Below are 19,351 nucleotides of genomic sequence, written 5' to 3' on the forward strand. Positions count from 1 at the left end.
CTTCCCAGAGTTTCAAACAAAGAACCAGTTTTGCAGCACAGTGGTACCTCGGGTTACATATGCTTCAGGTTACAGACTCCGCTAACCCAGAAATAGTGCTTCAGGTTAAGAACTTTGCTTCAGGATGAGAACAGAAATCATGCTCCGGCAGCACAGCAGGAGGCCCCATTAGCTAAAGTGGTGCTTCAGGTTAAGAACAGTTTCAGGTTAAGTACAGACCTCCGGAACGAATTAAACACTTAACCCGAGGTACCACTGTAGTCTAGTTATAGAGAAGTGACCATCATGGTGATCTAGGCTCTCTTCTTCTGGACATTCAAAGTCCCCCCTTTTGGACTATGGCTCCCAGCGACTGGGACTGATTGGAGTTGTAGTCCAAGAGCAGCTGGAAGGGACCAGCTTGGGGGAAGGCTGAGCCACAGAGCACCGTGTAGTTATTAGATGATTTAACACACACGAGCCGGCGGCAGGAGGGTGTTTACTAACTGTGTCTCGTCTCTCCCAAATAAAATCCACCCCGCCACTCCTTGCCGTAGGCATCGCAAGCCCGCCAAAAGCTTTTCTGGAAGAAAGCGCCGCTGAGGAGTGCAGGCAGAGAGCATGTTCAGAAAGAGAGGCCTTCGCTTATAGAGACAGAGGGTATAAATAGGAGAACGCCCCCTCAGCCTCACTTCCGTTCCACCTTCACATCCTATCTGGAGGTGGAACTCTGAGTCAGGTGGGGGGGGAGGAAGTGCACTGCATTTTATTTTTAGAACGTGTGTGTGTGAGAGAGGGAGGGATCTCTAATCTAGTGCAGAGGCCTAGTGCCCACTGAGGCGGATGAAACCTGCATCCGAGCCGGGCCACTTCAAAACAAGAGGGGACATAAACGATGGAATGATCCTTTGCAGAAAACGCAGACTGCTCTCATTGAGGTAGCATGTCAGGGAAAGGACTAGGATAGCTTTCTGCACGGAGGGGCTTTCCAAACGGAGGAGCGTGCCGTGGTGCAAAGCCACAGCTGCAAGATTTATTTATCACAGAGAAAACTAGGCCAGAATCACTTATCTTGCAGGGAGGAGGAAACCTCCTTTCACCGCTACTGTGCTTTGCTTTTTATTTACATCCAATGGAGTTGAATGTTTGGGATTCAGGGTAGAAGGAAGAACAGGACAGCTTCATGCCGCTATGGAACTCAGTCCCACAGGAGGCAGTTACGGACACCAACCTAGATGGCTTTAAAAAAGGATTAGACAAATTCATGGTGGAGAGGGTTACTGATGGCTACAGTGGTACCTCGGGTTACATACGCTTCAAGTTACATACGCTTCAGGTTACATACTCCGCTAACCCAGAAATATTACCTCCGGTTAAGAACTTTGCTTCAGGATGAGAACAGAAATCGTGCTCCGGCAGCGCGGCAGCAGCAGGAGGCCCCATTAGCTAAAGTGGTGCTTCAGGTTAAGAACAGTTTCAGGTTAAGAACGGACCTCCGGAATGAATTAAGTACTTAACCTGAGGTACCACTGTACTAGTCATGACGCCTCCACAGCTGGAGGCTGTAATTCTTGTGAATACCAATTTCTAGAAACCGAAGGAGAGGAAGACTGCTCTTGTTGCTCAATTCCTGTTTGCAGGTTTGCCAATGGAGCATCTGGCTTGCCACTGTGATGCTGGACCAGACAAGCCATTGGCCTGATATAGCAGTTATCTATATGTTCTTATGTACCTGTCATCCCCAAGCTGGTGCCCCCTCCAGCTGTTTTGAACTGCAGCTTCTATCAGCCCCAGCCAAAATGGCCATACGATGCTGAGGCTGATGGGAGCTGTAGTCCAATGGAAGGACAGCAGGATTACATGTTCAAGCCTAGAGGGTGGAGGCATCGCTGGAGAGCCAAACAGACCCAGAAGCATGCAGGGATCTAGGTGTGTGCCACTCCTCCAATGTGAGGAGGTATCTCACGGGGCAAGGTAAGGAGCAGCAGGCGTGAACAATAATCTCCTTGCAACCAAGCCTCTCACCTAGTTATAGCTGCAGGCTCAACACACCACCCAGAGGGAGCGACTCCACCTCTTAATCCCTGGAGGACAGGTGTTCACAAACAACAGGCAAGGAAGGAAAACTCTGCCTCAGCTGTGCCACTGCAGACTTAGTATAGATTGTATGTGTGAAATATATACACCTCCAGAGGTACATGGAATCTATTTAATGTATAGATTTAGCATAGCTGAATTGGCGTAGCTAAGAAAGACATTTACTTCCTTGCCTGTTTGTGCAGATCAGGGATAGGGAACGTGTGGCCCTCCAGATGTTTTTTGGACTACAGTTCCCATCAACCCCAGCCTCAATGGCCCAGTATTCAGGGATGACAGAAGTTGTGGTCCCAAAAACATCTGGAGGACAAGTTTCCTCACTATATAGAACCAGTTTACCTGTGAGCTCACCTTACTCCATATACTCAACACCTTACTCAACTGCTCTGATCTGAAGAACTGGCAGTTATAGGTGCTACGTAATACCTGTTTTGCATTTGCAAAAACTTAGTATTTTATTATGGCAACACCTACACTTACTAACTCCCTGCCTATTAACATCAGGCAAGTACCTTTGCTGTATTCTTCTGAGTGTTTGCTAAGAATATTTTTGTTTAGGGAAGCCTATTTGCACATGCATAATAATATTGACATATACTTTAATCAGCTTTTTAGCTTATTGTTGATTTTAATTTTTTAAATGTTTTAAATAGTTGTTTTTAACTGAGTTAAAATAATTTCATCGTTTCATTCTTTTTGTAAACAGCTTTGAGGTTTTTTTTGTTTTACAATCAAGCAATATATAAATTTATATGTATATATACACACACAGCCTTCCCTATCCTGATGCTCTCTGGATATTTTGGACTACAACTCCCATCAACCCCCAGCCCACACTACCAATGGTTAGGGAGCATGAGAGCTTTAGCCTAAAATATCTGGAGACGATGAGCTTAGGAATATATTATAGAAAACTAGAAGGAGAAGGGTTCTAACCGTTGAAAGTTCTCTATGCGCAAAAAGTATTTATGTTGGGGGGGGGGAATATTCAGTTATAGAAGTGAATACTCCCCTGCCATTAGAAATGGTCTCATCTAGAAGCAGGCATTTATGATATAGATGTAAAATTGCAAACCACTGCTGGCCAAGAACCAATCGGTCCTTTTCCAGTTTCCAGAGTGTGTGGCTGAGTGGGATTATTAAAAATCCAGCAAAACTGGAGGCGAGAAGGAAGGTGCATCACCCTCTGTGAATTTTCTCTCCTTTCCAGAGTTTCAGCAAAATCTGTCAATACTTCTATGAGATAACTGAGCAGCATTTTCTTCCAGGGAGAAGGGAAAGCAGGCAAATAAAGACCCTTCTGTAAACCTGACCTTAAAACAAAGGCCAATGACTTTTCCCTTGTGAGCTGGTTGTCAGGGAGAGTGCCCTTAAAAATGCCAAAAAGAGAAACATCTGCTTTAGGATGGCTGAGCAGCCTGCAAGGCGGCATCCAATTCACCATGTCAACCATGCTCTCTCATATTAAGAGTGGGAGAGAGAAAGACACACCAAAATCCAGCCCAACAAATCAGATTTCAGTTGGAAGGTGGATCGCAGCAAACAAAATGCTCCGTGCTGTTGACCAGGTGAAGAGGGGGGAAAGCCAAGATTCTCACAGTCTTTATACCTGGACCAGCCAATCCAGGTGGGTCATACTGCCGGCCAATCACAGGAGCTGGTGGTGTATTTGGCTATTTCCTTTTATGGCTGCGGGGGACCCTTAAGTCCTGCATGCCTACATACCTTCCAAGTACTTCAGCCCCATCCCAGACTCCTGACATCCCACATAAGCTGCTGCAATTTGATGCTTCCTGGAAGGAAAGCTGGTAGTCCTTCTCCCTCCAGTTAAGTTTCTGCTGACTAGCATAGAATTTGTGTCCTTCTCCCCCATACCCACCCACAGACTTCTCTATTTTTTTTTCCTGATGCACATGCTGGATTTTACATGTGCTTAGGAACTGGAGGGGTCAGGGCAGAGCGAGGTAGAGGTGTGTGTGTGTGTGTGTGTGTGTGTGTGTGTGTGTGTGTTTAAATTCCCTTGCAGTGACTTGGCTCACTTACTCGAGTAATCTGAAGCCGTTCATTAGGTGGCACATTTCTCCAGCATGCCCGCTTCTTAGCCCCAGTCACATGTGGATTTTGTAGGCAGATGACAGGTCGTTGTCAGAAACTGGCTCCCAGGGTTTGCTGCTTTGATCAGTCTCACCGGAGCTCTGGACAGTCCACTATATATATTTAGATTGATTGCTCTACCCTGATTGTCCCTCAAGGAGCTCAGAGCAGCTTGCTTATAGCTCCTAGCCAAGCAGCTTAGAGGGCCGGCCTGCTCATCTTCAGCAGCAGAATTGGAAGGCAGGCCCTGGGACCATCCTCTGAGCCATCTGCCCGCCCCCCCCCCCAACAGAAGGAAGCAGAGTTGGAGCAAGGTTTACAGGCTAAGCAGTGGATTGCTCTTCTGCAAGAACTGCCAGGAACTGACACTTCTTATTCACGGAAATAGAGATGGAAAGATCTGTCAATCTCGGTTCCCTCAGTCTCTTCTTCTTCATCATCTTCATTTCAGCTCTCCACATTCTGCAGCAATTTGCTCCTTTCTTCCTTTCTTTCAAATTCATCAGTATTTTAGTGTGCATTTCTTCTAACACACACCTTTATAATGCAGTTTTGACTATTGTACACATTTTTGCAAGATTTCCCTAATGCAATGCATTTCTGTATGTTATTTTCACTAACTCCTTCATCTTTATGCACACTTTCCCCTAAATATGCATTCTTTATAAAAGCTCTTCGGTTGCAAAACTGCTTCACAAAATTCAGCTAAGTGTTGGTTTCCAAGGGAAGCTGTGCTTTGCATACTGCAAATTTGAAAGATTTGGCTTCAAATGCAAACTGCTTCAAATTTCTCCTCTTATACAGGAGATGGAGGATTTGGCGTGACTCATCCCCAAATAAAGGACTGGGCAGAGCCTCAATTTATCCAATTTGTTCCTCCAGTTTTAAGGGGAGAAACTGTGACTGAGCCAGCCCTTAGCTTCTTGGCCTAGGGGTCCTTCCAGGCATCCTTTTTTCTTGTGCATCCATTACGATCTGAGCTCACAATGGTATCAGGGTGGTTCTAAGTAATTCTGCTTTCAATGCTCTAATCTTTACTATTTAGCCAACAGCCATCAATCCACTTTCAATACTCTTTGCACCTGCAGAAGTTCCAGGGAGGTGGTACTGCTTACTTTACAATCAGTGGATGTCCTGCAACATCCTGCTGAAATCATGCAACTTTTTAATATTGAGACTGTTCTAGGGTTGTTGCTTTTTTGTTGTTGTTCAGTTCCACTATAGAGCACACACACACAGCCAGACAGCAATAACACTGGGGAAGCATCACAGGTCAGCTAATAAAGCAGAACGATGTGTGATCAGTCCTGCAGAAATCCACCTCTAATGAACTGTTATTGTGCCAATGGAATGTTGCAGAATTACACCCACTAAAAAATAAACAATGGTCCGGAGGGGTCCTCTATCCTGGTCTTTGGACTTGAGATGCATATTTTCAGGATCCACCTTATTTTCACAATTGCATTTCTTTTTATAGGTACAAGTTTTTAAAACTGTTTTTTAAGCTGTCTTTTAAATTGTTGGCACGTGCCCTGGGACCTTAAGAGCAAATAATGGGTAATAATAAACGAAAATAATCATTGTGGAGTGATATAACTTCAAGGTTTCATGTGGGGTTTCCATTGCACTTGACTTGCTGTGGTAGGCTGCCACATTTGCTACCAGGCCAAGTTCAAGGTGTTAGTATATAAAGCCCTTAACAACTTGGGACCAGTTTACCTGTGAGATCTCATTACCCCAAATATGCTCACACAACTGCTTCAATTTACGGAACTGGCACTGCTACATGTGCCACGTAATACCCATTCCACATTTTAAGAAATAAATATTGCAGTGTGGCAGCACCAACACTATGGAACTCCCTGCCTATTGACATCAGGCAGGCACCTTCACTGTACAGTACTGCTAGAAACATTTTTATTTATAGATAAGCCAACCCAATCATGTAGAATGCTGGTGTATGTTTAAATCTTGTTTTTTCTTAATTGCCGACTTTATCTTTTGAATGTTTTAAAGAGTTGTTTTTACTGATAGTTTTATTGTTTTACTCTCTTTGCAAACCACTTTGAGGTTTTTTAAACAGTCTAGAGGTGTATGAATTTCATGAAATAAATAAATACATACTTGGGTCTCAGAGGCTGGACGAGGACCACTTTAGCAGGGCCTATCCTGATACCAAATCAGCATGAACCAGAAGTTTGGGCAAGGGATGGGCTTCTGATTCCAGCTCTCTGCTAAACCCTGACCCACCTGTTCCATGTATTCATACATTACTTAGGCCAAGAAAGAGCTCCATGCAGAAAAGTCCTGTAGAATCCTTTCACTACCAAGCTGCTGCTGGCAGAGGCAAATTCTGAAATCAGTTTGCTGCAGGGGAGATATATACACACAGCCACTTCTCTCCCCCCCCCCCAAAAAAAAGAACCTGTTTTCAAGTTCTACATTCATTGGCTAAGCATATGATTTGGAAGTGGATATGAAAATGGAGCGTCGCTAACACACATGTGCTACCGTGGTCATCTACACTCTGCGACCTTCAAAGCTACGTACAAAAAATTAAAACACAACAACAGTGGGAAAGAAAAGGGTAAAAAAGAAAAAAAATCACTATAAACAGCTGAAATGTATTATTATTATTATTATTGTTTTTCCTACATCTAAGTCTAACTATACAGATAATGATAAAACTATCTACAAAAGTCTTTGGGCAACACTAGGCGAACAACAGAGACGAAAAGGGTGAAGCTGGTTTTGTGATTCTTTGAGCCAGAAGACAGAGGGGGGGAGTGAGGGGGAGGGGGGAAACTACACATTTGTATATCTGTACCTTTGATCTATGCTGGGACACGAAGGTGCCCCCTTCACTGCCAACTACTGATCAAAGAGCATCCATGGCCACATAAGGGAGGGCTCTGTGGAAGCAACGTCATAGAAGAGAGCTTAGGATCCACACAGGGCGCAGAGTCATGTGCAACAGCGGCTGGCTGGCTCTCCTGGCCAGGAGGGAAGGCCGACAGCAGCTGCCAAGTATCAAATGCCATCCAAACGCCGGAGCCGCCTGCCCCAGGAAGTAATTTTGTAAGGAGTTCAGAAGGATGTGTAGTAGGGGCAAAGGAAGAAAAGCAAAAGGGCTGTGGGCTCTCTCTCAAACCCACATTCGGGAAGATTCGTCTCCTGCACAGACAACTACGCTGTAATTCCTGCACCTTTGGGTTCCCCTTCCAACTCTACTTTTCTGTGATTACAGCTACTTGAAATGGAGCAGCAGTTGGGCAAACAGCAAGCTCCCGGGCAAAGGCGTGGTTCCACTCCTCCTGGATCATGCCAATTTGAGTATTATTAATTCCCGCCCTTCACACCCTGCGGCCCCAGGGCAGGTTACAGAATTGAAACACAATATTCAAAAACAATTTCGAACAGCTTACGATCATAAACGTAAGGTGGGTCTTAAAAACATGCACCTCAAAGTGTCAAAAGCCAGAATGAAGAGGTTCAGTGCTAGATGCACCTCTGTGGGAAGGGAGTTCCACAGCTTAGGGGCCACCACAAGAAGGCCCTGGCCCAAGCCACCACCATCACCCCAAAAATCTGAGGGCAGAGGAACTACTAAGAGGACCCCCTCTGCTGATCTCAGCACCCAAGAGGGCCTGTGGGGAACAAGGCGGTCTCTCTCACCATGTGCCTCTCCCTCCCTGAAAGTTAAGACATCAACCCCAGTTGAGAACGTTAGAAAGAGCCCTGAAGCTGGATCAGGACTATCGCCCAGCTAGTTCAGTATCCTGTTCTCGCAGTGGCCAACCAGATGCCGCAAAGGGGAGCCCCCAAGCAGGACATGAATGCAGCAGCAACTCTCCTCACTTGCGATTCCCATCCTCCTCCAGTTTACCAGTTTTCTTTTCATCAAAAGTAGGTAGTAACTCCATTAACCAAACCTTCCTCCCATGGCCTCCTACGCTCAGAAAGAGTTCTCATAATACCTTGACCCCAATGTTTCTGACTATTTCTAAGGCTACCCTATGCCATTTGGGTCAACGAGACTGAATAGTTATCCAAATGCATCGCACCATGGTAAGTAAACAAACCAGTAAAAGTTTAAAATTAAAAAATGGGGGTCCTGAGAAAGAGAACAGACAGTGGTATCTAATCTCTGCTGGAATCTTTCTTTAAAATATATATATATGCATTTCACATTAAATCCTGAAGAACTTTTAAAAAACTTGCTCAGAAGGAAGTTCCACAGATTGAACGGTATTCACTTCCAAGGAGGCACACTACCCCATAGTGGGGTTGGACAGACAATGGTGGGGATTTCACAAACCTCACAAGATTGCCATCGGTTGTGTGATTCCTGCACTGGGTCCCTTCCAACTGCACAATTATATGATTTTTCCTTAAAACCCTTAGAAGGTTCCCACTTAGCTCTCCTGCATTCAGCTAAGAATCACCAGGCAGCAGTTAACAAGCTTGGGTCTATCCCCCACCCCCAAAAGACCCTGGTGGCTATAGAAAGGCACATGGTTACTTGCTAGAATTAGCCCATCTGAGCCCTTTTAAAGTGCCCCCCCCCCATAATCTTTCACACTGGGACAAGCTATTAAGAGACCATAACAGGCAAACAGATATGCCAAATGTTTGTGGGGCTGCCCTTGAAGACTGTACAGAAGAGAGTACCTGAAAACACATCCGCTTTGGGCTGCTAACTGGGACCAGCTGTTAGGACCACATCACCATGCCAGTGTTGACAGAGCTCACCATCTGGTTTTGAGCAGAGTTCAGAGTGTTGGCAGATCGCCTTTAAAGCACTACACACCACTTGGGACTTGTGCCACAAGGACAACCTGCTGGTGGACTCAGGTCGTTTTCGGAGGCCCATTACTGGACCCAACCCACTCTCTGAATAGAGAAGCATGACTAATGGTGGGCCAGAGCTCTGTGACAGAGCATCTGCCTTGCACACAGAAGGTCCTGGGTTCAATCCCCAGCATCTCCAGGTACAGTCGGGAGAGACCCCCTGCCTGAAACCCTGGAAAGCTGCTGCCAGTCAGTGCAGACAATACTGAGCTAGCTGGACAATGGCCTGACTCAGTATAAAATAGCTTCCTATGTTCCTCTTGTGTTCCTATGACACCCTGCCTGGGCAACTATCTCTCGAGGGAGGCTCACTCACAGCATACCAGACAAAGACCTTTCTACTTTTCCAACCATTTTTTGTTTCGGCACTGTATTTTTGACCTGCTGTTTTACTCTTTCCACCACTTCTTATTAGTCATACCTCGGAAGTCGAACGGAATCCGTTCCGGAAGTCTGTTCAACTTCCAAAATGTTCAGAAACCAAGGCGCGGCTTCCAATTGGCTGCAGAAGCTTCCTGCAGCCAATCGGAACCGTAGAACCCACGTCGGATGTTCAGCTTCCAAAGAACGTTCACAAACTGGAACACTCGCTTCACTGGTTTGCAGCGTTCAGGAGCCAAAACATTCAACTCACAAGGCATTCGACTTCCGAGGTACAACTGTATTTTGATGACTATATTGTTTTTATGCCAGTCTTCCCCAACTGGGTGCCCTTCAGATCATCAGCCAGCATGGCACATAACGCTGACGGTTGATGGGAATTGTCAAATCCAAAGTATCTGGAGGGTACCAGGTTGAGGGATAAGGCTGAGCCACGCTCTGGAAGTTATTTATATGTTGATAAAATGTTTATAGGTTTATAAAATAAAAAAGTAAAATAGGATGGCTATGCATTAACAAAAAAAGTTCATCAGTGTTCTGGCTCAGATTCATCTCCCAACAACCGAAAGCAGGCAATTGGGCTAGTTGCTGAAGACTAAGAACTTTCACGGGTATCAGACTGTGGTGGCAGTGTGAGAGGCTAACAGGTCTGATCCCTGGAACTTAATTCACCGGGGGATCTGTGCAAGTTCACGGAAGAGCTTCTTGGATGATTGAGCCCTGCACTGGGGTCTCTTAATTAACAGCCTTTCAGCGCCAGGTTAAAAACTTATAACTTGAGGCACTGGGAGGATTATCATGACTTTGCTCCCTATTGATGGAATGATTCTGGTGCTGTTCAGCTGGATTACTGTACAGCTTTTTGTGAACACATTGTTCTTTTTTCTGATTTCATGTCATGCTTTATGCTTTTAACATTTTCTGAGTTGTCTAGAGAATCCTTATGTGTCCAGTAACCAACAAGCTAAATTTATTACCATCATCAAGTAACAGGGAGGGCCACTTTCTATCTCAGGCACCAAAATGTCTTAATTGTTTGGGGAAGGAGAGAGAGAGAGAGAGAGAGAGAGAGAGAGAGAGAGGGAGAGAGAGAAAGAAACTAACTATTTGAAGAGTGTGGAAGGGGTTCAGTCAACTATAAGGCTTAGGAGTGAATAACTCTTAGGGTCAGAACTTCAAACTTAGTTGAAGATCACATGGTTTAGGACTCTAATGAAAATACAAATCACCTAGAACTATGAACTGGCCATGCCACTAGTCCTCAGCCTCATCTCAGGAGAATCTGGGTTGGAGAGGGAGCATTGACTTGTTGGGTTACTTCACGTTCTGTGAATTTGTGAGGCACCCAAAGGCAAAACACCTTTAAAATAAACCTCCCGTGAAGCTGGAATCGCCAACTTAGCTCTTAGTCCTTGTAGCTTTGCCTTTAGCAGCTCTGGTGATTAGCAGGAAGTGGTACCACTGATCACCTGCTGATTTCTGCACTTTAGACTGGTCTTAAAGGCAGAAGAACAGGCCAGGCAGCTTTTTCCCAGGTCAGCTGACAGAACACCAAGCTATCTGTGGATGTCTTAGCAAGGAAAACATTGCATTTCCTAATCCTTTCCTTCATCAAACCCCAAAAGGTGTAATATTGGTTTTATACAATCACAGCTTCCCTGCAAAGTATCCTGGGATTTGCAAGTTTGGTGAGAGTACTGAAAATTCTGCTTTCTAACACCTCCCTGCCTCCACTGACTGAACTACATTTCCCAGATTGCTAACCAGGTTATGGCTGCAGTTTAGATATACCCGGAGGAGGGATGCAGTTGGCTGCTTGACTGGACCCAAAGCACTTACCTTCCCAAATTGTTCAAAATACTGTTTCACATCCTCCACGGTGGTGTTCACGGAGAGGCCGCCCACAAATATCTTCTTGGTCCGTGTCACCATCTAGAAGACAGAAGGACAAGAAGGCAGTAGGACAGCAAAAAGGGCCACTCCTTCAAAACTACAAAAACTTCATTTCACTTTGCCAGCTAAAGAAAATATGCTATCACCATCCCGTGATTTATGTGCAAGTTTAAAGGAAGACATTTCCATGAGCCACTATCCCATGCATATTAAGAATCCTGCTTCCTGAGAAAGAACACCAACAAATATTTTTTTTCCCTTAAAAATATCAAGAAGCCAAGTTCCAGTCCTTAAGGTTCCGGTGGTTTGCTGCCTTGTGCAATTATAAGTGCTAGATGTGATGAACAACCTTTACAGCAGTTACAGGTGGTGCTTTGGTGACCTCTGCTTAGCTCTTTGCCCCTCCCAGTAATTAAATTATGCAGAATAACGTAGCTTTAGTTAAGATTTCTGCATTGCAGGGAGCTATGCAGCCTAGAAACTTAATCTGCATAACTTATACAATTTGCAGAATTCAGCTTCGCTTCATCTAGAATTTTCACTGTGACACCCCCTGCATGAAATGTCTGCTTGCAAACTACTTATTCCCCTGCTGCTTTGCTTTCTTTGCCTACCCATTAAATCCTGTTTTCAACAGCCTTTAAACAGGGTGCTTTTGAACAGCTCATTCCATTCACTTCAGCAGGACCTGCATAGGAGAACTGTTGGACTGTAGCGCTGTGTGTGTGTGTTTTCTCCCTTCCACCTGAGACTCACAACAAGGCCCTGCATCTGATGCAGGAGTGATGGTAAGTCACCGCAAGAGAGACAGGCAGACACACACACACCCCAAGCATGGCTGGCAGAACATTCACTCTGAGACGCTCAGAAAGGGCAAGTGCATTTGTGGAAAGAGACTTCTCTGTACGTCTTCCTTCAGCCCTGCAGAACTCCCTGATCTCAGAAAGGGCCCGGGATGCTCTTTTCAAATAGGCTCTCTCTTCACACTGCTGCCCTCCCCACCCCCCCACCCCGGGATGGCTGTATCCCCGCTCTGCAAGAAACACATGCTCCTAATTACCCCAAGGAGTGCACAGAGCTAATCCGCAGCAATTCCAAGCCTTAGAGAACAGCTCGCCCAAACAGCAAAGCGCCTTCTGTCACCAAAACTGCTTAATGGAATTAACCCAATTCCAACCATGTGCTCGTGGTGCTGGTTACTTGGGATACCTGAGCACTCACTGCCCTGATCCCTGCTTCGCTGGCTGGCACACATCACGTTCCCTCTCCTTGGGTTCCCCCATCCACCCAACCCTCCTCATTTGCGCATCAAGCCCAAGGACAAAGGGCAGAAAAGGTGCCTTTATTTTACTTCCTACACTTCTGTGGCCACCCAACGGCGTATGTTCTCTGGGCAGCTCACAAGCTTTAAATGCAATATTTTAACATTTTGATTAAAAGCAGTTAAGAGCAGCATGAAAATTGGGTCTTTTGATATTCGCGTAGAAGAGGGGATGTCAGCAGGTAAAGCGTCTGTAGCAAGGGAAAGAGTAGCGAGAACCCAACAAAATAAAACTCAAGCTAACTGCATATTCTTTCATCGTTTCGCTCCTGCCTCAGTTCTCCCTCCCCTCCCCCAATGTCAAATTTTAGATGATTAGTCCCCTGGAGCAAGGACTTGTCCCTTTGAACTTTCGCAAACCACCATGCAAGCCAATGTATTGCTAAATGAGGCTCGCTCTCTGGAGGGCCACAGGTTCCTGAACTCATTCAGGTCAGCCCAGTATATGAATCACAGGTTGCTGTACGGGGCTGTCTTACACCCCACACCCCTGCTGAAGCCACCGTTTTGCATCCAAATGGTTAAACCAGGGGTCAGCAAGGTTTACCTCGCCTGGGCTGGTTCACTCCAGTGGAGATCCCTCTGGGCCGGATCGTGCATGCTCATGCACGTGCACCCATGATTTCCGGCGCCTGCGCATGCACAGACGCGATTTTCAGCGCTGCGGAAGCGAGTCCCTGGACTGCGCTGGTTTAGCGCAGCACGCGGGGACTCACCAAGCAGGCGGCTTGGTTCAGGGGCGGCTCGGGGGCTGGTTAAACGACCCCCGTGGGCCGCTTGTGGCTCATGGGCCTTAGGTTGTCGACCCCAGGGTTAAACCTTTGGTTTCTAGTAAAAAGTAAAATATAGACCATTCAAGCTTGCAGCGGGTCACAGTTCAAGCAGTTGCCTCTAAACTTCTCTTCGGGTCACTTATCAAACTGTTTCCTTCCATCAGGAGCCAAGGACAAAGGTCTTACTTAAGAAGAGGGCAGCCAAGCTTCTAGTGCATGCAAGTAGACATCTTAATCCCAAAAAGAAGCAAGACCAACACAAACTGGAGCCACGGGGAGGTTTAGAAAAATGAAGTGTGGACACTCAAAAGAAAGGCACATTTGACAGAAGGGAACACTGCAAGGTAGCCCCAGGTGAGGAGTCCCGCTTTGAAAGGTGCTTCTTGTGCAGTTTCCATCTCTGTTCCATCATCAGGGAAGACCGCTGGTGGTTGAAACAACAGGCATAAACCCAATAACCAACATGCTCTAAAAACATTGAGGTTTCAGCTGCAAGGAGCTGGAAAAGTCCAGGGCTCATCTGTACATCAACCCAAGAGGAAGAGCTCCAGCACCCAGCATCTGCCTGGTGGCCAAGTAAGCGGTTCCAAAGTTTGATGACCCCAAAGCATCTGTATGATTGGTTGGGGGGAGGTCACTCTCAAAAGTTGTAAACAAATACCTACCTTGGGCTGTGCTCTGCGGGGAAATGCAACCTTTGGGTCAATCTGAAAGACAAGGAGAGGCAGGTAAAAAAAAACTACTACACAAAACTTTCATTTAAGAAATAACAGCACACACACATGTGGAGACAACAACTCTCAGCAAAATAGAAGCTTTGTAGCGTGCTAGAAGACCTTACGGGAGAATAGAACAAAGCAACAAGAAACATGTCAATGTAAAGAGCATTTTTGGGATGCCACACTCCTTGTGCACAAGCTACAGTGAAATTAAGAGGAGCTAGCCAAAAACAGGATTTTGCAAGGTTCCCATTAATATTATTGGGGCTAGCAGCTGAGCAATTCCTGGAGATGGTACCCATTTTCCTGCTCAGTTTTTACATCTGATTTCATTTTTTCACTTTTAATTTGCATGCAGTGGCACCTCTGGATGCGAACGGGATCCATTCTGGAGCCCTGTTTGCATCCTGAAGCGAACGCAACCCTCGTCTGCGTGTGCGCTGGCCACGATTCGCCGCTTCCGCGCATGACCTCATTTTGAGCGTCTGCGTATGTGCAAGCAGCGAAGCCCAGAAGTAAGGCGCTCCGTTACTTCCGGGTCGCCACGGAGCACAACCCCAAAATACTCATCCTGAAGCTCCTTCAACCCGAGGCATGACTATACTGCCTTTCTATATTGCTATACACAAGCTGGTTGACAGCAACAAAAATATACAACAAAGAACACACAGCTTATAATAATCTGATTAAATACAAAAAGTCATAATAAAGCATAACTTTAAAATGGAACGACTTATATCAAATAAAGTAATATTCAATAATCTATTAGCATGTAAGAGCACAGAGTAAAATTAACTCTGGAAACATCAGCAAATGATCATTAAACAGAAATTCACTCTTAACAATTATGAAAAATATTTGATCAATAGAATAACTGCAAGGCATAATTCATAAAATACCACAATACATACAAAACCATGTAAAAGAAACAAATTGAGAAACAAAGAAACACAACCTGAAAAAAGAGACAATGCATGTACTTTCGTAAACTAAGAAAATCTTTAATAAAAATTATTTTTAAAAAAGAAACAAAGACACACAACTTAAAAAACTCCACACCCCCAGCTGCGTATAGAGAAGGCGTGAGGAAGAAAAACATTGCTGTCAATCACTTCATCCTGGTATTTATAAATACCAGTTGCTGGAAACCACAGTTGCTTTCTGGGTTCACTGTGGGGCACCTGGGTGGTCACTGTGAGAAGAGGAACTAGATGGGCCATTGGCCTGATCCACTAGGTCAACCTATGGTCCCATCATCCGCACAACAAGCATGTCCAGACCTGTAATACAGCTGGAAGGCATCAGGCTAGGGAAGACTGCTCATTTGCAAGGATGGGAAATGTTTGTCCCTCCACGTGCTGTGGGACTCCTCCTCCCATTAACTCTGACCAGCACAATTAGTGGTCAGGGATGCTGGGAGCAATAGTCCAGAAACAGCTGGCAGGCCACAGTTTCGCCATCCCTGTTCCACGAGACGAAGGCTATCTTGACTGCTTGAGCAAAGGCACATCGACACTAGAAATCCAAATCTGTTTCGAAACAGTTAAGCCTCTATGACTTCACGTAAGTAAAGCCTGCTGGATCAGGCCAACAGCCTGTTCTCACAACGGCCAACCAGATGCCCAAAGGGAAACCTGCAAGCAGGATTCAAGGACAAGAGTATTCTCCCCTCCTGTGGTTTCCAGCTACTGGCATTCAGAAGCATTATTGCCTCTGGCCGTGGAGGCAGAGCATAGCCATCTTGGCTAGTAGCCATTGATGACCCATGAATTGCTCTTATCCTCTTTTAAAGACATCCAAGTTGGTGGCCATTGCTGGCTCCTGTGGAAGTGAGTTCCATAGTTTCACTATGTGCTACATGAAGAAGCCCTTTCTTTTATCTGCCCTGTATCTTCCAACATGTAGCTTCCTCCGCCACCCAAAGATCCCAGGGGAATCTATTTATTAAGTATATTTTTAGCCCTCCGTTCATCACATAATCTCAGGGGGGAGTAACAACATCATCAATTCTGGAGAATTAAGAGCAGGCAACAGAGAAAGACCACAGCGCTAAAATTTCAATGATAAAAATACACATACAGCCTCCCACCGGTTCCAAAATTGCAGCTAACATCCCACAGATACCCAGGCAAGAAGATAGGTCCTTCAACTAAATTGGGGTTTCCCAGAGCCCTGATTTCATTGACTCTTTGATGAGCTTACAAAGTTACCATCAACTCCAGCCCAGATTCTTAGGGATGTAAACAAAATAAAAAAAGAAATATCAATGTTTACGTCAATATTTATAAATCACAGATCACTATCGTACTAGAAATCATAAAAAGTAAAAAAAAATGGGGAAGTAAAGCAAGCAGAAATACTAAGAATATCACTCTGACAGTGCCCACATCCCTTACTTCAGAAGCTCTTAATTCCTAATTAAATTTTTCCAAACGATACCTCATAGGCCCTTGTTGAGCCTTAGGTCTTTATCCACCCCCTGCACAATCCCATCAACCCCCGGGGGTTGATATTGACTATTACAGGATAGCCGAACTAAACTGAAGATTCTGAAGATTGGTTTTGGAGGTATTAATGCTTCTGGATACTGGTGGCAGGAAAACAACAGGAGGCAAGAGGGCTCTTGTGTTTGGGTCCTTCTTGCAGGCATCTGGTTGGTCATTATGGGAACAGGATGCTAGACTAGAAGGGGGATTGGCCCAATCCAGCAGGATCTTCTGATGTCCTTATTCTTGCTTACAGCACCATAGTCCTTCATTGGAGAATGACACAGCGCATAGTTCAACTATGGAATTCACTCCCACAAGAGAGGAAGTGATGGACACTGATTTGGATCCTTTAAAAAGAGGATTAGACAATACAGGTCTTGTTCAGGGACAACCTGCTCACCTCACTCCTTGGGCATCTCTTCTGATGACCCTTTCCATTTAGCTGCAGACCTTAGGAATCTGCATGTTGTTGATGTTGCAAAGTCTTTATTCTGGTCAGATTTAACATTCTTCTATCCCAAATACATTGGGGCAGGTATATGGGGCATCCCTCTTTCCTTAAGAATAGGACCTCTGTAAGAACCAGGAGGCATAGAACATGTCCTTCTGTACTGTAACTTTGCTAGTTTACAACCTGCCTCGCTGTCCATCAGTCACCCTGCCTGAACTGACAGAACTGGTCTAAGAGGGGGTGTTGCAGACTCCCAGACTGCTGGTTTGGGGGGCACATCAGCATCCATGCCAAAGCGACTGGCTCTGGGGTGGTTCAGGACTTCATGGCTGCCATGATGACCATGAGGCTGTGCCAAACTGTCACCAGCCCAACACACATGGCAGGCCACACTCTGGACCTTGTTTTCTCAACTGGGCAGGAAGAGGGTGATCTGAAAGTAGGGGGATACTGACACCAGTCACTTGTCATGGTCAGATCACTTCCTGCTGAGATTTAGGCTTTCAGTATCGGGTCAGGGACTTTATTAGGATGCTCCATCCTTTGAGGTTGATGGATCCAATGGATTTCCAGATGGCTCTAGGGGATTTCTGGCAGATGTGATTGGTGCTCTGGCCAATCTCTGGAAGATCCAAGTGGCTTGGGCCAATGACCCTCTCCCACTTCATGGAGCCTGTTTGGTTCCCTAGTATATTCCAGAGCTTAGGGCGAGGAAACAAAGCTGGGAGATGACTTGAGTCGGAGGTAGGCCAACACTGGTGAAAGCTCATCAAGCCAGAAAAGAAGGCATACGTTGCTGTCTCCTTTGAATTCTCATTGTGCTGTCCAGCAGAGCTTTTGCAGGTAGTGTGGGGCCTTTGACATTCTAGCTCAAAGAAGGTGGCAGAACCAATGGCAGCTCACTGTGACTTTGTTTGCAAAGCATTTTGAAGATAAATTTGTTTGCATCCTCCAAGGATCATGACTCCACTGTTACAGTAAATGAATCTTGAGGAGTCTAGAGCACTGTCTAGTCCTGTTATGCTGGATGAGTTTCAGTTAGTAGGGCTCAAGGATGTGGACATGGTGCTTGTAATCAGTCAGGGCAACCACTTGCACTCTGGACCCTCGTCCCACTTGACTGATAAAAACTAGAAGAGAAGACAACCCTAACTCAGACTGTTGTTCCAGAAGGATGGGAGCTTGCCTGCTCTTGATGGGGTTAAACTCCCTCTGAAGGAGTAGGGGACACAGCTTAGGGGTACTTTTGAATCGGTTGTCCACACTAAGTTCAGCATCACTTCCTTCCAATCGCGGAACTGTTTCTATGTCCGCTCATCATGATAATAACTGCTGTTTAAGAATTGGTGCCCGAGTTTGCTTATTTTTTCCTCTCTTCCCTCTGTGTCCCTTTCCCTTCAGGTGTTGTGCCTTGTAGATTGTAAGCCAGCGGGCAAGAACTGTCCTGTTTTTAATTGACTGTATGTGAGCCATTCTGGGAGCCTTTTTGGCTAAAGAGCAGGGTAAAAATGGTTTAAACAAACAAACAAACAAACAAACAAACAGAGGCTGGTGCTTGCAAACAACAGGTTCAGCTCAGTGTGAAGCTGGAACAATCCTGTGGGTTCCTTCACTCCCTTCGGACCACCAGTTCGGCAAACTCAAAGGATTAAAGGGAGGGGGGACTGCCTGGCTGTAGACGTCCTGCTTCCCACTCCCCCTCATTTATTTTCCTGTCTCCTTTTCTTTCACTTATGGTGCAGAATTCAGGCCCTTCAGAGCCATTCCAAGTTGCTGCAAAGTCTTGCCATGCTTTCCCTCTCAAATTTTGTTCTGATTTGCATCAGGGGGCACAGATAGGAGCTGGATTTTCTAAGTTCACTCTCACTGGTAGTTTACGGTAGTCAAAGAGGTGCCCTCCAGGTGTTGCTGGACTGCAATTCCCATCATCCTTAGCCACTGTCCATGCTTAATGCTGGGGCTGCTGGGAGTCCAAAACATCTGGATGGCATCAAACATCTGGTGAAGGCTGCTATGCATCCTTGTCTGTGAGGAAGTGCTACAGAAATCAATGGTGCTTATGCTGCAATAGTGTTTTAACTGATTTACAGAGTAATCCTATATCAGGAAGGAGAAGCTGTGCATCAGAAATACTACCTTCCCTAGCATTGTGGGGTTTCCTGGAAAATTTTGAATAAAAAACTTGCCAGAATCAGAAACTGTTGCATTTTGGCTTATTCACTGGGCTTATGTTTAATACAAACAATCAAACTCAGAAAGTATGCTGCATTAATTTATCCACCATATAAAAGTATCGTATTCTT

General features: G+C 45.5%; 1 protein-coding gene and 1 long non-coding RNA gene across 6 annotated transcripts in view; one reads left to right on the forward strand and one right to left on the reverse strand.

The window, feature by feature from the left end:
* The window catches only part of LOC309521212, a 254,515-nt gene that overhangs the window by 158,199 nt on the left and 76,965 nt on the right, over positions 1–19,351 (forward strand). The gene's annotated exons all lie outside the window — the stretch shown is intronic.
* The window catches only part of MSI1 (musashi RNA binding protein 1), a 56,255-nt gene that overhangs the window by 17,552 nt on the left and 19,352 nt on the right, over positions 1–19,351 (reverse strand). For all 5 annotated transcript variants that reach the window (XM_082203380.1, XM_082203381.1, XM_082203378.1 and 2 more), the window contains exons 5-6: positions 14,055–14,096; positions 11,242–11,334 (exon numbers count right to left, since the gene is read on the reverse strand). In XM_082203380.1, the coding sequence (XP_082059506.1) occupies positions 11,242–11,334; positions 14,055–14,096 (135 nt within the window). The remainder of the gene's footprint in view (positions 1–11,241; positions 11,335–14,054; positions 14,097–19,351) is intronic.

Source organism: Podarcis vaucheri (assembly GCF_965113315.1).
Source record: "Podarcis vaucheri genome assembly, chromosome: 16".
Taxonomy (NCBI): domain Eukaryota; kingdom Metazoa; phylum Chordata; class Lepidosauria; order Squamata; family Lacertidae; genus Podarcis; species Podarcis vaucheri.